Source organism: Trachemys scripta, chromosome 2 (genome assembly GCF_013100865.1).
Source record: "Trachemys scripta elegans isolate TJP31775 chromosome 2, CAS_Tse_1.0, whole genome shotgun sequence".
Classification (NCBI taxonomy): Eukaryota; Metazoa; Chordata; order Testudines; family Emydidae; genus Trachemys; species Trachemys scripta.
In genome coordinates this window covers 29,639,925-29,660,669 of record NC_048299.1, presented here as the reverse complement: position 1 = coordinate 29,660,669, position 20,745 = coordinate 29,639,925, and the positions used below count along the sequence as shown (strand labels likewise).

The 20,745-nt window shown below is 38.9% G+C and overlaps 1 protein-coding gene across 3 annotated transcripts in view; it reads right to left on the bottom strand.

The window, feature by feature from the left end:
- Nucleotides 1-7,134: 7,134 nt before the first annotated feature.
- ZNF438 (zinc finger protein 438) overlaps nucleotides 7,135-20,745 on the bottom strand; it is a 105,200-nt gene continuing 91,589 nt past the window's right edge. For 2 of the 3 annotated variants that reach the window (XM_034760139.1, XM_034760138.1), the window contains 2 exons: nucleotides 9,686-11,558; nucleotides 7,135-8,376 (listed from right to left, as the gene is read on the bottom strand). In XM_034760139.1, the coding sequence (XP_034616030.1) occupies nucleotides 7,767-8,376; nucleotides 9,686-11,558 (2,483 nt within the window). In that variant the 3' untranslated portion in view covers nucleotides 7,135-7,766. Of the gene's footprint in view, nucleotides 8,377-9,685; nucleotides 11,559-13,353; nucleotides 13,529-20,745 lie in introns of all 3 variants that reach the window. The other variant, XM_034760140.1, reaches the window with a different exon arrangement.

Genomic DNA, 20,745 nt, shown 5'->3' with positions numbered 1-20,745 from the left:
ACTGTTTGCCAGGCAGCCCCCAGACCCCGTGCCCCCAGCCGCAGCCAAAGCCCGAGAGGGGAAGCGCCCGGCCGGGGGCGCAGGGTCTGGAGGTCTGTAGGCTGCCCAGCAAACCGTGAAGCCGGTAGTGCTCGGGCAGCTCGGCTCTTCAGCTACACAAAGCTGAGGTGTCTGGGGGGGAACAGCAGCAGCAGCCACCACAGTGGAATCCGCCTGCAGCTCGCAGCCTGCCGGAGCTGCTCTAAGGTAAGCAGGGGACTAGTATTTTCCCAGATATGTTCGGCTTTTTGGCAATTCCCCCCAGACGGGGATTTGAGGACCAAAAATCCGGACATGTCCAGGAAAATCCGGACGTATAGTAACCCTAACCAATTGTAGCCATGGCAGTTTTGCCAACTCTTATGGTTTTATTGCCAAATCTTGTGATGCTTAATATTTTTAACCACCCCAGGTCATAAAACATCAGAATATCTACTTTCATTTAAAAAAAAGATTCTAGCTCTCATGGTTGCAAAGAAAACCTGAATGCTTAAAAACCAGAAAGCAAATAAAAGAGAACCCAAACTTCTTGTTATTAAAAACTGTATATTTTAAGCCAATCTCATGTTTTTGAGGGGCCTGACTCATGATTTTTGAGCAACTGGGGATGCCACTACTGCAAAAGTGGGAATACTAATGTAGACAAAGTTCCAGGTGATGCCAGCATTTAAACCACCATTTCATATAGATCTGGTGGTAACTGCAGAATTAGAAGAGCTGGTGCTTAAAACATCAGATGCTGCAATGAGCCCTGACTACACTAGAACTGCCACTTCTGGAGCTAAGTTGGTGGTAATAACTTTGGATATTTTTACCAAGAAGCGTAGCATGGCCCACCCCCTAGTGCAAGTAGCTTACATACCTATTCAGGCCTACACTAAAACTGCAAACAAGAGAGCCATTCGCGATGTCCACTTTGCTGAGGCAGACATTTGATACTTAATAACTAAATATTTCATGTAGGCCACAGAACAGGCAATGGGCCCTGTTTTAAAATTCTGTCAGGATGGATCTGAACTACTGCATTGTATCCTCACATCTAGGTTCAGCTCTAGAGAAATTTAGGATTGTACAGTCCAGCCTGCTTTAAAGGCACACAAAGATTACAGGATCCCAGCTAATTACTGTACCTCCCTCTGTCATAGCTACAGTTCATTTGTGACTCCTCAACTCGTGTTTCCAACTATTTCTCACTATTTTACCTCCAGGAGTCTTTGAAGGAGCTATTCCAATAATTTGATACACATAAAAGTAAAATTTTACCTTGACAGCAAGAACTAAAAGGCGTTTTCCTCAATAAGGGTAAAAAATATAGTTCTCAAAAAACCTGTACCAATATTAAAGGCTAGATTGTGTGAAGTGGGAGGGTTTAGTTGGAAGGTGCAGGGAAGCTCCACCTCCACAGTCTCAGGCCTGTGTACAATAGAACTAGCACAATTTATGCCAATCTTCACTCTGACTACTTTATTTCCAGGTTCCTCCTCCTCTTATCAGCAATTTTCCACCTTTGACTCAGCTCTTTGGAGCAATGACCATCTCTTCCTATATGTTTTTCTAGCACTAGCACAATGAGTCCCTAATCTGGATTGGCTGCTACCATAATACAAATATTAATCAACACTCACATAAGAGAAAAACTAAGGGGGATCTGTATTCTGTGTTGGACTACTAGCACCAGATATGGAACTATTAGCTAACAATGATCATGTGACTGAGGAGTGTGTATTTGGAAACCCCATCCACAGCCAAAACTGCAGAGTGAAATGCCAACCAGCAGTATTTGGTTTGATTTCCACTGCCCTGGTCATGACAGGGTAGATCACTCACATGCCCCACACGGTAGAATTTTGTCCAAAGTAGGGTAGACCTGGAAATATTTACTACAAATTAATGTGTTATTTTCACTATTTATTTTTAAAACTGTGACAAGTAATTTATAAAAAGAACAGGAGTACTTGTGACACCTTAGAGACTAATAAATTTATTTGAGCATAAACTTTCGTGGGCTACAGCCTACTTCATCGGATGCATGTATGGAAAATACAGTAGGAAGATAGATAGATAGATATACACACACCCACACCCAGAACATGAAACAATGGGTGTTACCATACACACTATAAGGAGAGTGATCAGTTGAGCTTTTATCAGCAGGAGAGGGAAAAAAACACCTGTTTGTAGTTGTAGTAAGATGAGGCCCTGAAATATAAATTCTTGTGTCAGAGGCCTAATCTGAGGCCTGAAGCCTGAACCAAAGTACTTCCAGGCACTGCTAAGCAAAAGCTGGGCTGTGAGCCAAAGGCAGGCCCCGCTCACAGAAGTTGGCGAGAAGAAGGTTGTTAAAAGCAGGTGCTTAACATATAAGTGCTAATAAGAGGAACTTGTGCCAAGATGGCACCTGGACAGCCCGATACAAGGACACACCATAGACATAACAAGGAACAGGCAGGTGCATCTTAAAGACCGGACAGCATGATGGATAGATCTGCATGTCTGGAACAACATGATCAAAGGGGAGACAGCACCCCAATGAGCCAAGAGGCTGTACCTCAATACGTCAGCAGGGATGAATAATTTGTCCTGTAACTGTATAAAAGTAGGTCCCGGAGTGCATATCTTTGACCAGCCTAGGGGGCAGTGGAAAGTCTCGCCACTGACTGAGCTGTGTCCATTGCCAGGGGACACACATTCATAGTATGTCCTGTAGAGTCTATAGGAAACTATTACTGTGCTTCGTTTGAAAATAAACCTGGCTCGGGTTCCTTCGTACCTTACTAGAGTCTGTGGTCATTGGGGGTTCTCTTGGGGTCTGCTGTGTCAGCTATCTGTGCAGAGCTGGGGCAGCACACAGAGGGAACACGCACACAGCTGACTGTTATCATCGAACAAGAGCAGAGCATCACAGCTCCTGACAACAGTAGTAGTAATGAAAATGGCCCATTTCCAGCAATTGACAAAGAGATATGAGGAACTGTGGGGAGGCGGAGGGGGGAAATAAGCGTGGGGAATTAGTTTTACTTTGTGTAATGGCCCATCCACTCCCAGTCTTTGTTCAAGCCTAATTTAATGGTGTCCAATTTGCAAATTAATTCCAATTCAGCAGTCTCTCGTTGGAGTCTGTTTCTGAAGTTTTTTTGTTGTAATATTGTGACTTTTAGGTCTGAAATCGAATGGCCAGGGAGACAGAAGTGTTCTCCAACTGGTTTTTGAATGCTATGATTCTTGACGTCTTATTTGTGTCCATTTATTCTTTTACGTAGAGACTGTCCGGTTTGGCCAATGTACATGGCAGAGGGGCACTGCTGGCACATCTCTCCTGCTGATAAAAGTTCAACTTAACTGATCACATTATAGTGTGTATAGTTACACCCATTGTTTCATGTTGTGTGTGTGTGTGTAAATATATATATTAATTCCTACTGTATTTTCCACTACATGCATCCAATGAAGTGGGCTGTAGCCCACGAAAGCTTATGCTCTAATAAATTTGTTAGTCTCTAAGGTGCCACAAGTAGTCTGTACCCGCAAAAAGAACAGGAGTAACACGGCTGCTACTCTGAAACAAGTAATTTATAGCAATTGAAGCAACTTTTAATCTCTGTCATCCCAGTATAACCCTGGAGTATCTCCAAGGTAACTTCATGATAATTTCTCTGGATTTACCCCAGGTAAGAGAAATCACAATCACAACCCATTATTTCTAGGAAAAGCGAAGTGACAACACCCACCTGGAGAAGTTGGCCAGAAAAGTAAATGTGCATAGTCAGCCTCTTTCATGCTAAAGTAAACAGTGCTACACCGTATCAATTTCCAGAGACTAAAGTCTAAACTAATAAAATTGTCACAGAGGTAAAAAAGCATATTATTGGTACTTACTGCAATTTTTGAAAACAAATTACACCAAACTATTAGCAGCTCACTTAAATTTCTGAAATTTTTCTTAGTTTAACCCCCAAAACCTTGCAATTTATACTTTGGAACCTAACAGAAGAGTCAACCATACACAGGCAGTCACATGCTCAGGCCCCAATCCTGCACGTTGCTCCATGCAGGCAGATACTTGTGTAGAGTCTCACTGAATACTACGTGTCTTTATGCAGATGTGTGTGTGTGTGTGCGCGTAGGATGGTGGGGTTTGCCCATGAAGACCAGCTTGGACGATCAGGCCCATTCATTATTACTAATCAAGAAAAAATGAGAACAGTTTAAGAAACAGAGGGGAAACCCCCATACTGTGATGAATCAGCTGTAAAACTGTGCATTAAAATGAGAACAATCAACCTTTGCCACTCCTTTTAAGCCATCATATATACTTTTCTTTAAGAGATCACAATTTTTCTTGTGTCATTCAGTGCACAGACATTTTCATACTTCAGAGCTATAAGGAATTTGACAAGTAAACCTATTAAAGTTATAACATTTTAATCTTTATGTTTGATAAACACAAACCAAAGTTGTACAGGTTGATAATGGTAAACTCAACATTAGTTGAATTTATAGTTATAAATGTCCTTCCAAAACAAATGAATATATAGGTGGATGTATTGTAGAAATATAATAAACTACATGGTTGGGCCTAGATAAGCTGGTGATTTTCAAACATCAGCACCATCTGCATAAAGTTAAAACTTAAATCTGCTCTCCTAAATTCCTGTTCATCCTTCTTATGACACTTTTTCCAAAAAGTGCAGCAAATGGTAGATAAAATAAGTATCTAACAAGGCACAACAGTAGCTCTGATGGAGCTAAACGGCAGAGATCTAAATTTTAATAAATAAATGAAGTTTAGCAATTATTGCCAGCAATCATGTCAAGCAGGCCATAGGAAACTGTAGTGGTGGGGCTGGAGAAGGGCAAGATTCTGCAAGCCAGAGAAGGCAATGGAACTCATCCAGCTTTGCTTATTTATGGCATGCTGATGAAGGAACAACCTTTCCATATGAGGAACAGCTTTAAAGTTGAACAGTGAAGCTGAAACAGTTTTAGAAAGGAAGAAAACAAACAGAGTACCAAAAACTACAGCTACAAAAACAATGACATTCATTTCAATAATTTTAAAAATCTTTTATGTGCAAAAACAGATGTTAACTTGTCCAACTTTGAGGTAAACAGAAAACTGTACTCATGACAACCACTTTGTTTAGCAGTAAATTTGTTCTATTTAATGGTGCTGTAAATAGGCTTCCACATGTTGCTTCCGAATATTATCATACTGAGTACAAATTCCAAGCAAAAGCACATGTAAAGCAAAGTATAGATCTGTAATTAATACTGAACAATTTTCAAATACCCAAAACTTTGTATTTCCTTGCACAGGCTATTATAATCATAAAAACCTGAAATTTATAAAATATGTCTCAACCTTTTTGTTTTAGTGACTGATTATAAGCACTCAAGATGACACTGAGAAGTAGCTTAGAACCATGGTCTCATCTGCCTTTAAACTGATGAAATATGAGGATCTTTTATGCCTCTCTGGCTCTTTTACCCATTGTCAAGTGAACCAAAAAAAAAAAAAAAAAGGGTAAATGTGTGTGCTTGCCCTTCCATCTTGCTGGCTCTGTTGCAGCAGCATTTTGTCAAATATTTTCTTAGGGTTTTTCCAAGAACTGCTCTGACATCACTAATGCTACTCCTGAACAGAAGGAAGAGAATAAAGCTGTATCTATTTAAGCTCCTTTAAAAATATATTGGAAGGAAAGGGGATTTTTTTTTGGGAGGGCGGAATTAATATTTGCAATAAAAAAACATGAGCAGAACAGAAAGGAAGATTTTTTTTATTTGCAAGGTTTTGGCTAGATCTTAAAACAAAGGGAGGACAAAAAATTAAAACCCATGTCCTTTTAAACATGACGGTTGTAACATCTTTAAATTATTATTTAATGAAAACAAAAAGTGAGTGTTAAAACACATCAAAGGAAATTGTGTAACTATATAACTAGAGGAGGAATTATTCTTATATTCTAGAATTTAGTCTCAAAGACACCAGTCTAAACAGCTTGAATTTGAAAATTAGCAAAGGCTAATTCAGAAGTGTCCTTCTCAATGAAAACATGCTAATTCAGGAAAGAATACTTCTTAGTGTAAATACACTGTACTATATGAAATATACTCCTTGCTTGAAAAGAAACACTCAACTTTAAAAGTATTCCTTTCTACATGTTCTGCACATGTTTACTTCATCTATTCAGTAAGAGTACATGTGAAAGTACAATATGGATACACGTTAGCATCAGAGAATGAACAGTTTTTATATCTACAGGCAGTAGAGATTTACAAGTCATCAAAACCACCCACCAGAACATAAAATAAAGTATTTCAGAACTAGTTTGGCATATGAAAATAGTATCTTTCTGATAAAAGTTAAAGTAATGAAACCACCAAGCATTTGAATCAATGGGAATTTGGGGGGAAGTTGTCAAATTCTACAGGGACTTTTCCCCCTCCTCAAACAATGCTGTTTCTGTGAGATTTTTCCTTTTTGTTTTCTATTTTATTTGGCTCCAGTCTCATACTTAAACACCAAACAGCGTTATAGGATAAGGAATGTCATTCAAAAGTTATCGGCTTATCAAACTTTTACTGATGTTACAGAAAACACAGAAAAATCATGTAATATCTTCCAGGATCTCACTATGAGAATCCAACACTTTTTAGGCCCTATCTTCCTATGTTCCCATAACCAGGCTAAAGTCTTGGACTTTTCAGAGTTTTAGCAAAGTAGTATGTGCCTACCTCAGACTTTCTATGGATAATTCTTCCATGACTGCACTACCACAGGTACAGCTCGACAGATGGTAGAAATGGAGGAAGCAATAGGGTAAAAGGAGCACCAGCATTTTTATCATTGTCATCTTACCTCCTTTGAGCATTGTTAGACAACATAGTACCTACTTTAGTGTCTTCAAAAGAGTCTAGGTGTAAACAAGGTTTTAGCTCATAGTAGCATAAACACAACTTTTAGGCAGTGTCTACATTGGCTGGCCAAACAATATGGGAACCCCATTTGGTCCCAACAGACTTTAAACAAGGCTTATAACCTTGATTGTTAGTGCAGAAGGAATCAAAGAGCCAGCAGTGTGAAGAATATCAAACTTTTTTTTTTTTTTTTTAAGAAAGCTTAAGTTCTGAAGACTTCTAAAGAAATCCATACTCCTTGGAGTTCATTAATACTTTTTCTTGTGGTTTTCTATTGTCCCATATCTATAAGCATAAAAACATTAAATCTTAACATGCACCCAGAAAACTGCATGCATATATACATTTCCCATAAAATCTGGAGGCACTGCTAAGACTGAAAGTTATATTTTCAATCTGGTTTGTCATTCTGTACAAGAAGAACATTTGTACGCCATTACTTTACAAAGGGCAACATTAATGTCTCCGAGTACAACAGAATATAATATACGTTCCTCCCTTTTTCTTCTTAATTTCAACCTCTAACATTTCTGCATACTTGTTTCTGTGAAGGTCCTTGTGCATCAATATTAAGTATGGCATTATATAACAGGCTTGTGTGTATATATATGTATCTGAAAAGGCCTACGGTGAGAATTAAGAGTTTTGTATTCAGCAAACAAACCTAAACTACATGTAAAACCACTGCAACTGATCACCAAAGAGAATGAGTGAATTAATTGTAAATTTTTGTTACATTGCAAATCAGACACAAATAAATCAGTAACCTTGGAAACGGAATACTTTTCTAGCTGAATTTTGCCACTGCTTCATTTTTCAGCGTTATTAGAAAGTTCAATAACTCCCTGTTTGGAGAATGAATTAAAAATAGTCCAAAGAACAGAGGGGTCTTCACAATTATGATGATTCTGCCAATGACTGAAAAGCCCCTCTTTTCTTCCAAATACCTGCTTGCATAAAATGCAGTTATAATCAGCTTTACACCAAATTTGAATTTTTTTATTTTGTGTGGCACAACCAAAATTTTGCAACTCCTTTCCTGGTTCACTGTTACCTGATGGAATAACCTCACTTTTAGTTAAAGTATCAAAATTATTTTGATGAAGATATATTTGCCTTTTCAGTTTTGGAAAAGCATAGAACTCTTCCTCACAAGTGCCATGTTTGATTGGATTTCGTCTCTCTTTGCGCTGCTTCCAGAAATGAGCTGCATGTTTGATCAGTTCTTCCTGAGCTCCCTTGCCTCCCTGTAGAATTCCTTCTTTTATTCTTCCTGGGAGCTCCTCGCCATGAAAACACAACAAATGAAACTTCATCTCAGCAAAAGACTGTGCAGTAAACTGGCATCTGGCACATTTGATCTGTAATTTGACTTCTGTTTGACTCTGAAATAAATCTTCAAAATTGCATTTATTTCCCCTAAAACAGGAAGAAAAAAAAGGAATATGTATGCTATTTCAATACTAGCCATGTTTGGAATTAGAATGGAAATTTCTAATCTTCTAAATTTTAAGAAGTGGAAAAGGAGGAGGAATTTATGGAACATTATATTTACTTTATTAAAACCAGACATTTTTACTGCACCAAAAAATTTATGCCTCTGTATGGGCAGGCAGGCTCAGCAAGGCAGGATCCAAATGTGGGGGAGCTTACTGTGGGAGGAACCAGGTGGGGGTTAAGAGGGTTCTGTGTGGGGCAATCTGGGTGCAGGTGGCTCAGTGGGAATCCAGGTGCAATCTGGATGCACAGCAGCTTGTTGTGGGTTCTGGGTGCAACAGTAATGGGACTCTGCAAGTGGATCCAGATGAAGGTGGCTGGGGCTCAGCGGGGGGGGGGGGGGGGGGACAGGGGGGGGTTGGTGTGTGTGCGGGGGGATAGAGCTCAGCAGGAGGGTCTGGGTCTGGAGGGTCCAGATGCCAGGGGAGTGGGGCTCAGTGGGCTGGGGATCCAGGTTCAGCTGGTTGGGGCTCAGTGGGGTGGGGGTACGGTTGGTTCGCCAGGGCGGTCCAGGTGCAGGGGGAGTGGGGCTCATCGGGGGAGAAAGGGGTTCTGTGTGGGGGGGAGGAGGCTCGGCAGGAGGGTCTGAGTATGAGGGGGCCTGGATGCCCAGGGGTTGGGCAGATGGGGGAGCAGCTCCCTGTACAGGGATCCCTCCCCCTGTAGCTGAGGAGCGATGATTAGGGACAGGGGTCTCAGGGGGCAGCCAGGGAACAAGGAACCGGGGGGCCAAAGCAAGTTTGATACAACGCGGTCTCACCTATAACGTGGTGAGATTTTTTGTCTCCCGAGGACCGCGTTATATCAGGGTAGAGGTGTACCATTCTTTTTAAAAATGCAAATTGGAAAGAATACAGATGAGAACAAGGCTAAAAAGCAGGACTAAATATTAGGAAATACTTTTTAACTGTAAGAAGTCAGGGAATGAAAAAAAATCGCAGCTCCACTATCGGTTGTGGTATTATTTTAAACAGGCAATATTCAGGACTAAACTAAACACCAATCAGTCAATGATAATTTAGGATTAATAAATCCTGATGGACTATAGGAGGAAAGGGATGGACTAGATGACTGACTAGAGAGGTCTAACAAAATTTGCAAGCAGCTCTGAATCTCACCTTGGAAGAAAAAGTTAATAAAAATAAACTTTTATAGTAAATAGGAGTCCATATATGACACTGAAATAATGAAATCATTTTCTTATTGCCATTTAACTTGTATATGCACTCACCTCTCTATTGTTTCTTCTGCTCCTTTTATATTTATGTCTCTATTCTTTAAAGCATCTTGCAGTTGCTGTTCACCTATGGAGTGCTCGGTGCTGATAACAACCCTGTGTACTTCCTTCAGATGGCCAAAGTATACTCTTGCATGGCCAAATACTTTGGCACAAAACTCACAACATAGACGTTTCTTGAGTCTACCTTCATTGTGATGAAGCTTCATGTGAGTGCTTAGGCTTCCCGAATGAACATATGCTTTCTGGCAAATTCGACAGCTATAAGGCCGTCTATTTGTGTGTGTGTTCATGTGGTCCTGAAGATGGTGTTTAAATTGAAAGTTGTGGTTACAGACATGGCACTTATGCCATGGCTTAGGTACAGCAGAAAATAAATTTCTACACAGATCACTTTGTTTAGCAGAAGTGACATCACTCTGCTTATAGCTTAAATATTTATTTGGAAGTGTATCATTTAAGAAAATGTCTTGTTCTATGCAGTCAGGAACCTGAGTCTCTATTATAGTCGCAGAAGTCAGTGGAGCTAAAGCCTGCATAACTACAGGTTTTGGTCTGATACTACGGTATTTTTTAACTGACTCAGCCCTACTGTCTTTTGATTCATGGGGATCAACTTTTACTCTCTCTTTACCCTCTCTAAATTTATTAATGATGCACTTTCTTCTTTTGGTCTGAAATGCCAATATATCATCTGGGGTTCTTCGTTTTCTGCCTCTTCTCTTAGAGGCGACACCATTCAATTTCTTTAGATTATCAACATCCAGTTTAGTGGCTGGACTGAAGGTATTTTCACGGGGGGCTTGTTTGGAGATTTGTGCAAAAGATATTGCTAGTAGTTTATCATAAACTCTGGTAGAAACATTAAAGGTTTTTACCAAAGGTGGTATTTTTTCACATTCAGGTCTTCGCCCAGGAGTAGATGTAGCCACAGTGTTAGAATTTTGTTTAGATTCACAGAACATTGCACTTTTCATTCTTGAATATGGCAAAATAGGAAGTTTTCCTTTTGGTGCGGACTGAGTCAATTGAACTTCATTGCCAAATATTGCCGGTGACGGGACCGTGACAGAATTTGTAGAATTCACCAGTTTTTCTTCAAGTTTCTCAGATGTTATGACTGAACCTTTTGTGGCTTCAATAGTTGATTTCATGGAATGTAGATTTATTTTCACAGGATTACTTGGATTCATTGGCTTGGACAAACATTCTTTAATGACAGATGGTCCCGAAATACTATCTTCAGCAGTTTCGGTTTTATTTAGTAAAGGAGATCCAGATTCTACACAGTTGTTTTCACTGAGTAAAGTAGCAACTGTAATTTCAGTAGAACCATGATCAATTAAAATAACTTGTTCAGATGAATCTGTAGTAGAATGAGCTTCAGGAAGATCTCCAGTTGAAGTAGTCATTGCTGGTGTCTGTGATGAAATTTGTACCTTGCTGGGAATCTTGTTATGTGCACTTGAAGAAGAGGTTTGAATTGTTTTTTTGTCAATCAACAATTTATTTTTTACAGATTGATACCTAGGAATAGGTAGTTTGAGGTTTTCAGGAGGGGGCACATTTGATTGTTGAATTTGTTGTGCTGCCAGTGCAGGGGTGATATGTGGTAAAGCTACAAGAGAAAAAGTTCCCTCACAACCAGCAACTTGCATTAGAGTATAGTTTTGTGTTGGCATTATAAGTGGTTTAGAGCTTGCAGATGAAATAGGATTAGTTTGTTCAGGAAGAACAGATGGAAGACACGACACTACCCCTGATGTTATCACTTTAGGTACCATCTTTGGTGCAATTGTCCTAAACTGACTTTTATTCTGAAAACCTTTTCCACTTCTTATTATCCCAGAAGAGGATTTCCGTTCATCTGAAATAATGAAATAAAACACACAAACATGTAATATGATGTATAACAACTTTTTTAAAAAAATTACTTTATCAAAAAGGAATTTGTTTAGGAGGGTTTCCATTTCACAAAAGCTTACTAGAAATATCTGGGTACGTAAAACACCACTCGCTTATGTATAGAACGGTTCGCTTTTCATAGACAAACGGAAAGGCGAATAAACCTGAGAAGATTCAAGTAATGTGTTTGGCTATACTTAAGCCCCTTCATTTTCAGTTTTAAAAGATTTTTACCAAAAAAGTCCCGGGTTTTACAGAAAGTATTATTCATTTTTTTCTGATTTTTACCTTACTTTTGTATCATTCAAATATATTAAAAATAACCTTGTTTTATTAGGAAAATACAATACATTGCATGAAATATATGTATTATGATAATACATTAGTCTGCGTGTATATGCAAAGCTGCCTGTTGAAGTAAGGCAATGTATTAGTCTAGAAAATACACACAAACAGGTACGCAAGCTCTGAAGTGCGTGCGCATCTCAGTGCTGACAAATCTCACACCCACCACATACACATTTCAAGCTGTTAGCAGATAATGGTATAAAGATTTGACACACTAAAATGGGAAGAAAATGAAAATCTATATCAGAATACATTTCAGAACACAAGAAACAAAACAGGAGAAAAGGATGAAGTTGACTGTATGCAATAAAAATGGTGTTGCCCAATTATTAAATGTAAATATTTCTAAGTGTAAGTCTACAATAGTAAACTGTTTATTCAAATGAAAAGTTTTATATGGGATTAGGGATATAATAAACACTGATAAATTCCGAGGAAAAATTAAATAAAACAACAATTGAAAACGAAGGGTCCTAGCTATACTTAACACCTGCAAACAAAAATGTTAGTTTCTCTTCATCTGATCAATAATTCTAAAACATTTTCCACTCTACATCATACATTATCTTCATTTCCAGCACTTATCTTCATCAGCCTCTTCTACACTAGAAAAAATGGTATTACTATTCCAGCAATAATACTGCTGCTTTGGTATTAGGAATGGTGTAAATGCTTGTGTAGACAGGACTCAGGTATTTTTGGTACCGTGGCATGAAAATGTGCTCAGAGCCGTTCCAATTGTTGTGGACTCTGTCTACAATAAGAGTAAAAAATTTTTTAATGCAAACACACCCATGCTGAGCATGCCTTTCTACCTGCCATGCTATCTTTCAATTCCTTTTTAACACTTGTGGGGTTTTTAGATATAGACAGAACTCATCTGATATTTCAAAGATTACTGCTACAAAACATGTAAATGTAACTTGGGATAAAATGTACTGCCAGCAAAACTTATCACTCTTATTTCTGCCTGTTGAAATGATATGCACTTTGGCTGTATAGCACCAGAGTTCCATTTAAAGCTACGGTTGTAGTTCTATTCCCTTGTTGGACTCTTTTTTTAAAAAGCTTTCCTCAGACTTTTATAATGTTTTTACAATTAAATCACAGACATTTTAAAAGTGAGTCAACTCCTTTTTAAAGTGTTAATACAGGAACAAAGAAAAACATGTTGATAAAGAATAAAGCTAATAACAGAAGAAAGTTAAAATATACAAAAGGCAATGGACATGGATCAGCAGAGGCATAAGCCTACCTTTCAGGTAGTATGTGGAAAGACATTAAACGTGCGTTGCACTGCACCATTGCCATTTTCACATTACAGCCTTATCGCCTATCAATAAACAAACTCATTCTCTGCCACCTCAAATTAGCACAGCCTGAGGTTATTGCAGAAAAACTCCTCTCACTTTCTAGGAAGGAGGGTGAACCACATGTTGCTCTAGATTTCCTGCTTGCTGATTTAAGTCACTTTGGTTTAAATCAATCCATCCTGTAACTTGGGATAGCTCTCATCCAGATCACTAGATGCTCAGGTTCCAGAAATACAATCTGGTCAGGTCCATTACCTGTAAGGTCCTAGGCCTTCAAGTAATATTGGGAAAAGAGCAAAGTGTGATATTAGGAAAATTCAGTCTTAAACAGAAGGATGTCAAACAGAAAATGTAAAAAATGAAGTAATACTGAAGGCTACAAGACACTAAAAATATTCACAGTGAATTACCATGAAGTTATTTAGTAGAGAAGTTTCTGTTATACGTACAGCATTACAAATGTACAAAGACTGAGTGTACCTTTCTTCTAATACACCTCTACCCCAATATAACGCTGTCCTCGGGAGCCAAAAAATCTTAACGCGTTATAGGTGAAATCACATTATACCGAACTTGCTTTGATCCATTGGAGCGCGCAGCCCCCCCCCGGAGCACTGCTTTACTGCGTTATATCAGAATTTGTGTTATATCGCGTCACGTTATATCGGGGTAGAGGTGTACTGACAACTTAACACTTTTATCCTTATATAGCATATTCGCCACATATGTTGAACATCTTACCAATTCATATTACAAGTTACATACATTATTTTTAAAAAGACATTTCATTATAATCTCCCCCTAAAGGCAGTAATACAGAGGGGTTTTCATGAGAACCCACTGCTCTGCCAGAGTCCCTGGGCACAGAATCAAAGTAAAAAATCTATTCTTAGTTCTTAAACCCTAAGCTCTCAGCTGTTAATATTATTGGTAGTATTCAGGCTTTTTGCTTCTTACACACGATTGTTTTTAAGGTAAGATTTTATGTGGATTTTGAGAAGAAGTACCACATGACTATGTGGATTAATGTAATCATTAGCCCAGGCACATAATTCTGAGCTGTAGGCTAGATTCTAAATTTGAAAGTTAACAGTGTAGGTCAAAATGCCTATATTATTTAATGACAAGAGATTAAAGGACAACTATATTTTTCTTTTAGGGGATAGAATCTGCTCTTATTTACTACATTACCTTCACTGTGTATAACAAGGAGTCTGGTAGCACTTTAAAGACTAACAGATTTATTTGGGCATAAGCTTTCATGAGTAAAAAACCTCACTTCTTCAGATGCGTCAACAACAAGGCTATAGCAACACAGATGCATCTGAAGAAGTGAGGTTTTTTACCCACAAAAGCTTATGCCCAAATAAATCTGTTAGTCTTTAAAGTGCTACCAGATTCCTTGTTGTTTTTGTGGATACAGACTAACACGGCTACCCTCTGATACTTTTCACCATGTATGGATGTCAAAGAGTTTCTATACAACAGGCAGTTTTTTAGTTTATTACAGTATTCCAAATGAGGTGGTTTCCATTCTCCCTTCAATTTTGGCTTCCTCTGTGGACTCCATCTTACTATCCCAAAGTCCCATTCAACGAAGTGCACATTCTGAGATGGAGGACAACTAGCTTTCTGTTTGCAGTGATGCTATAGCCTTGTTGATCCCAGGTTATTAGAGAGACAAGATGGCCAAGCCAATATCTTTTATTGGACCAACTTCTGTAGGTGAAAGAGACAAGTTTTGAGCTTACACAGAGCTATACCAAATAAGAACTTTACCTTTTGTCTAAAGAAGATGACATATCTGAGACAAAAATCCCAGTAACTCCTTGTGACAGACTGACAATATCCTGAACAAACCTTATTGAATCAAGTTAAACTTTACTGAATTAAGTTTAGCATCTTTGGAGTTCACTGTATTACAAATGCAAATATTTATGAACTATTGTGGGATTGTATGGAACCTCTTTAGTAGGAAGTCAAGATTAATGCACTCTCCGGAAAGGACTGTATCTTCAGAGTGATGTGAATGTGAATTTTTAAGATTAAGGGGGTTTCTCTAGGAGGAGAGGGTATATGCTAATATAATTCCTCTCTTTATCAACCCTTTGAAGCCTCCCCCTGGGGAGAGAGAGACCCATTGCACATTAATTATCTGCTTCTGGGAACTCCAGATCAAAGAGCTTTGATCTGTATAAAAGGGTGGACTAAACTTATCATTTGAGTGTGCTTGTTCTGAGCTGAAGTTCTGATGAACTTATAACCACAAGGAAGCCCCTAAGGTGGGGTGCTGAACACATGTTCTGGCCAGAGCCCAGGTGAAAGTTGGGAAGAACTCTGGTAAGCTTATTAGGATGCGTGTACGCTAAATTTTTTTTTTTTTTTAATGTTTTCTCTGTAGTGCTTTTTACCTTAAGAATAAAGTAGGCTTGCCTAGAAAACTCCAAGTGGTAACTTATATCTGTAGGATTCACTCTATTATCAGTCTCTGAAGGGAAAGCAAGCAGGTCTGTTTAGGCAGACTGCCTTTGTTGGGAAATACACAGTGAAGGCAACCTGGACACACCCTGGTTTGAAGGGAGTGAGATGTGGGTCTCCAACCAGAAAGGCAATGGCTGGAGATCTGGAAGCTGAATTGGGTGCCCTTGATGGATCACCGAGGGGAAATACAGGTGGAGTGGCCCTGAACACTCTAGGACCCAGGAGTCCAGAAATGTCAGGCACCACAAGAAGTATTAATTTTGGGGTATGAGGCACCGTTTGTGGAAACATGCATTAGATAGTGGGTATTTTTACATATTGTCCTTTTGTGAAACTCATGTATTTTCTTTATTGCAAACTCAGTAAAATGGTATTTATTAAAAGGAATTCTCTATACAATTCATCATTCTGAAGTGACAGTCTCATGAAGTTCTTAGCCAATAGAATAATAATTCATGAAACGGCCTTTAAAATAATGGATTTTTTTAATCAACTTTTCATATTATGCAGTATATTGTAATGTTAAGCAATGATTTAGCTGAGTTTGAGACAGAGTTTCTATACAAACACTTTTTTCAACTGGTCATAATTTTATCATAAATATTCCTTTCAAGCTGAACCATCCCATGTTTGGTCTCAGTACTGAGTGCTGATTTTTTTGCCAAGCTTGCATTAGATAGTCTAGTGAAGAAGTGAGGGTTGCGGTGTCTTTGGTATTGTAATAGAGCCTTTAGAGAATCACACACTTATATCGCCTCCCAGTAGAAATGCCTTTCAGTCCAGTTCCCCACCCGAGGATGGGTTTAGCTTCACCTCAGGTTTGCAATGTCTTTGCCCCTTTTGTTATCAGAGTGGGAGTGGGATTGGAACGAGGCTTATGCCCCTCCTGCAGCTGGGCCAGTTGGTATGGGAGCCTGGGCCCTCTGATGCCACCAGACACTGATCCAAGGCATGGCACCCTGGAGTGCCCTTGCAACCTTCCCTGAGTCACTTCCTATTATCTGTCCCTTCCCAGGGCTCCAAGTCCAAGACACTTCCCCAGGAGCACTCAGGATATGTCTGTCTTCCTCCCCAGCTTCCCCTTCTGAACTGAGTGGTCTCCTTTTAAGCTTCCTCTCCAGTTGGAGCATACCCTGCACGTCTGGAGGGGTGAGATTACCTGGGCCCAGTGCTGCACCCCTTTGGGCCCAGTGTGGGGTCTGCACAGGTATGCAGAGGATACCCAGCTTTGTATTTCCCCCTCATCCAACAGCTAGTGTAATTAAGATTCTTATCTAATAATAGAGAGACTGGGGCATCAAAGCCTGTCTCAGGTAGCCACAGCAGCACATGGGACAACAGGGGGAGCTATGGGTAGCCTGCTAGACAAGAGATGTGACCCACTGCCAGGGGAGCTGCTGCTTCTCCATAGCTCCCTTCACCGCCCATCATGGGCCATTCTACCTCTTCCAGGTAAAAGGGGAGAATGCTGGATGCTCTCTCTCCTCCCTTGGCCTCCTCCTCTTCTTCCTCCTTTTCCGTTAGTGCTGGTGATGGCGGCAACAGAAAGATGGAATGGCAAGGGGATGGCTAGGAAGACACACAGGTGACACCAGTGGGAACTATTTAAAGGTAGTGCTGTGGGTGGGGATTGTATGAATACCACCACTTACTATTTTTTGTAATTTAACCAAAGAATACCTGAAACTTGCTATTTTACGTATGGCAGAAAGCTTCAAGATGTCAGAAACACTGTTTATTTACAAATGTTAATTTTTAATGGCAACAACTGTATTATATAAGAGGTATTATTATATAAGAGGTAGCTATATGTAGATTGACAGGTAATGCAAAGAGTATAGTGCTCAACATGTCAGGTGTGACAGTTTTTTTAATTGCATTTAGTGATAAAGAAAGCATGGCAAGCACTGTGGCCACACAGAGGTTCTGAATGATGGAGGAGTTCTGTGGAGAAAATAATATGTGATCGTGTAATTAAAGGCTGTATCATAATGGATATGCACTAGGGGGCTGAATTAAATTGTATAAGCAGCCTTAATTCTAGCAATTCCTAATTTTCATGTGCTTGACTTTGCAATCTAAATAACATTTTTAATTTTTAAATATATTTGTATTATAGTTGTCCCTGAAGGTCCTAATCAGGATCGGGGCATCATTGTACTAGGCACTATACAAACACAAGAAAATGCAGTGCTTGCATTGAATTGCTTACAGCTTTTAAAAAAATGCCACATAACACAGATACATAACAGAGTATGGATTCAAAACTGTGTGACTGTATGCATGTTAGAGGCAACTGTATCAGGTAAGGTACTATAGGAGTCCGTATTAGAAACCATAATGTTAACTATTCGCATTAAGGAATTAGAGGAAGGCTTAAAATCAATACAGAATACACTTGATCCACACCAAAAGCAGAGGCCCAGCAAACACACAGGAGGACAGAGCAAAGTGCTAAAGTGATCTGGAGAGATTAGCACAATGGATACATGGGATTAAATAAGATTTAACACTTACAAACATAATGTCACCTTCTTGGAATAAAGATGCAAACAGATACTAATTGGAAGAGAAATCATATAGATAGCAGGAAAACAGAAATACTTATGGGTGACAGTAAGTAAGAAATTGCAAGGATTTGTCCTAGAAAAAATAAATCCAACATTTTTTATTCATATGAGCTAAACAGATATCTTGTATAATGCTATAATAAGGTGATAATGCTATTGGTAGCTCTGTTACAAATTACCAATATCTAAAATACTGGGTGTTATTCTGGTCCTCAAAGTTTATGAAGGATATTGAAAAGCTAGAGAAAATACAGAGAAAAACAAATATAGGAGCTAGCTATTATTATGTACATGTACAAAGATTAGAAGATAACATATGAGAAAAGAAATCAATTATACAATATTTAAAAACTCAAGGGGGACATGATTGCTACATATAAACACACTAAAGGAAATAAGATGTGAAAAAAGAGATTATTCACAAAAAGGTAGTACAGGGACAAAAGGCCTAAAATTAAAAAAAACAAAACAAACAAACAAACAAAAACCCTTTTAGACTATCATTTGGTATGTTTTTTGTAAAGCTGGAGAAATTGGGCATTGGGACAGTTTTCTCAGAGCTCAATTTTAAGCCCTCTTCCTATCCACACAGAAGAGTAAGGGGATTTAGGACTGCCCTCTCTCTTCTGTATGGGCTATACAGGAGATCACCACTGTCACTGGCTCCTTAGGTTCCAGCTCATGCAAATTGGACTTCCCCCATGAAACAAGGAAGAAGCATCAGACCGTGACTTTAAGGCTAGGTCTATACTACCCGCCTGAATCGGCAGGTAGAAATAGACCTCTCGGGGATCGATTTATCGCGTCCCGTTGGGACGCGACAATCGATCCCCGAATCGGCGCTCTTACTCCAACAGCGGAGGTGGTAGTAAGCGCCGCCGACAGAAAGCTGCAGAAGTCGATTTTGCCGCCGTCCTCACAACGGGGTAAGTCGGCTGCGATACGTCGAATTCAGCTACGCTATTCACGTAGCTGAATTTGCGTATCTTAAATCGACTCCCACCTGTAGTGTAGATGTACCCTCAGAGTAAATTTGATCCAGGACTTGTTACATCTTACTACAGCCATAATAGAACAATCCTGTCCTGTCCCTACGGCTACTTGGTAGGACATGAGTGGTGATAATGAAGGTCAACATCCAGGAAACTGGAGGACTCAAGATGATCTCTTCTGGCCTTACTATCTATAAATTTTAAAGAAGAATATGAGTTTTTGATGTCTGCATGAAATCAAGGCAAAAATACCTTTAAACCACTATACTCTTAGAAGACATTACAGATGGAGAATAATCAACACTTATTTCCTTGGTACTGTTGTCCATTTCAATTAATCAATTAATTCATTTGGAAAATAGTAAACAACAAAAAAGCCCATCTCACAGTAATTACCTAAGTGAGTGTATGACTGGACCAATAACAGACAAACATGAAACAAAAGAACGATCACCTTGCTTTACATGGAAAATGCAGACTTTAGATTAATAAAATAATTATATGAAGCCCTACTGAATGTGTCATGATATTCCCAGTTTGATGATTTCAAAAGAACTAATCATTTCTAAAGGGAAATACAAATGGTTGAAATACAAAAGAAAATTGTTGTAACAGAGTCGATATTAAATGTGTGTCAACACTAGCCAGCTATTACATTTTACCAAATCTCCATACCCACAAAATACCTGTTGTTACTGTCTTTCGCTGCAGCATAAGTTTCTTGTGTTTGTTGACACAGCATAGTTTGTTGCACACAATGTTTCTCTGCAGGATTAGCATGCAAAAAAATCACCATCTGCAAAAGTGCTTCAGTCACTTATAAACAGGTCCCAAGATAAGAAATACAGAAAAGAGACAATATACAGCTTTATCTTCCAGTTAATGCATTAAAAAAACTACAGCTTCCTACTCTGTCATTTTACCTCCACTCAAATAGCACTTTAAAAACTTATATATTAAATGCTAAAGACAAGGTGATAGTTTAATAAATGACTAACGCTGGTTAATATGATAGACAGGATGATTTAGTTTCAGTGTCATGGCATGCAGTCAACAATACCAAAACAAAAAAAAAGCTCAAAGAAAACTGAAGTTCCAACAGCTCTTAAATTCAGAGGGCTGAAGGCAGTACTGATTTACACTTCACACAATTCCACTGACATCAATGGGACTGCACAAGCTAAGTAAATTCAGCACAGAGTATCTTGAAAACTGATTCTGATGCACACTATTACAGGCGAGGCTCATTGCAGCACCTATTAAGTTTGCCCAACAATGACCATTATAAGATAATGTTACCATACTTTAACTGTTTGGACTGAAGTTTTTCATGCTAGGTGTTTGACTCATACCGAATTTTTTTGGACATTTTCAGTTGAAATGGTTCAAATTTTTTCAAGAATGAGACTAGGGGAAAATATGTTGTTTTGTCAATGTAAAACAAT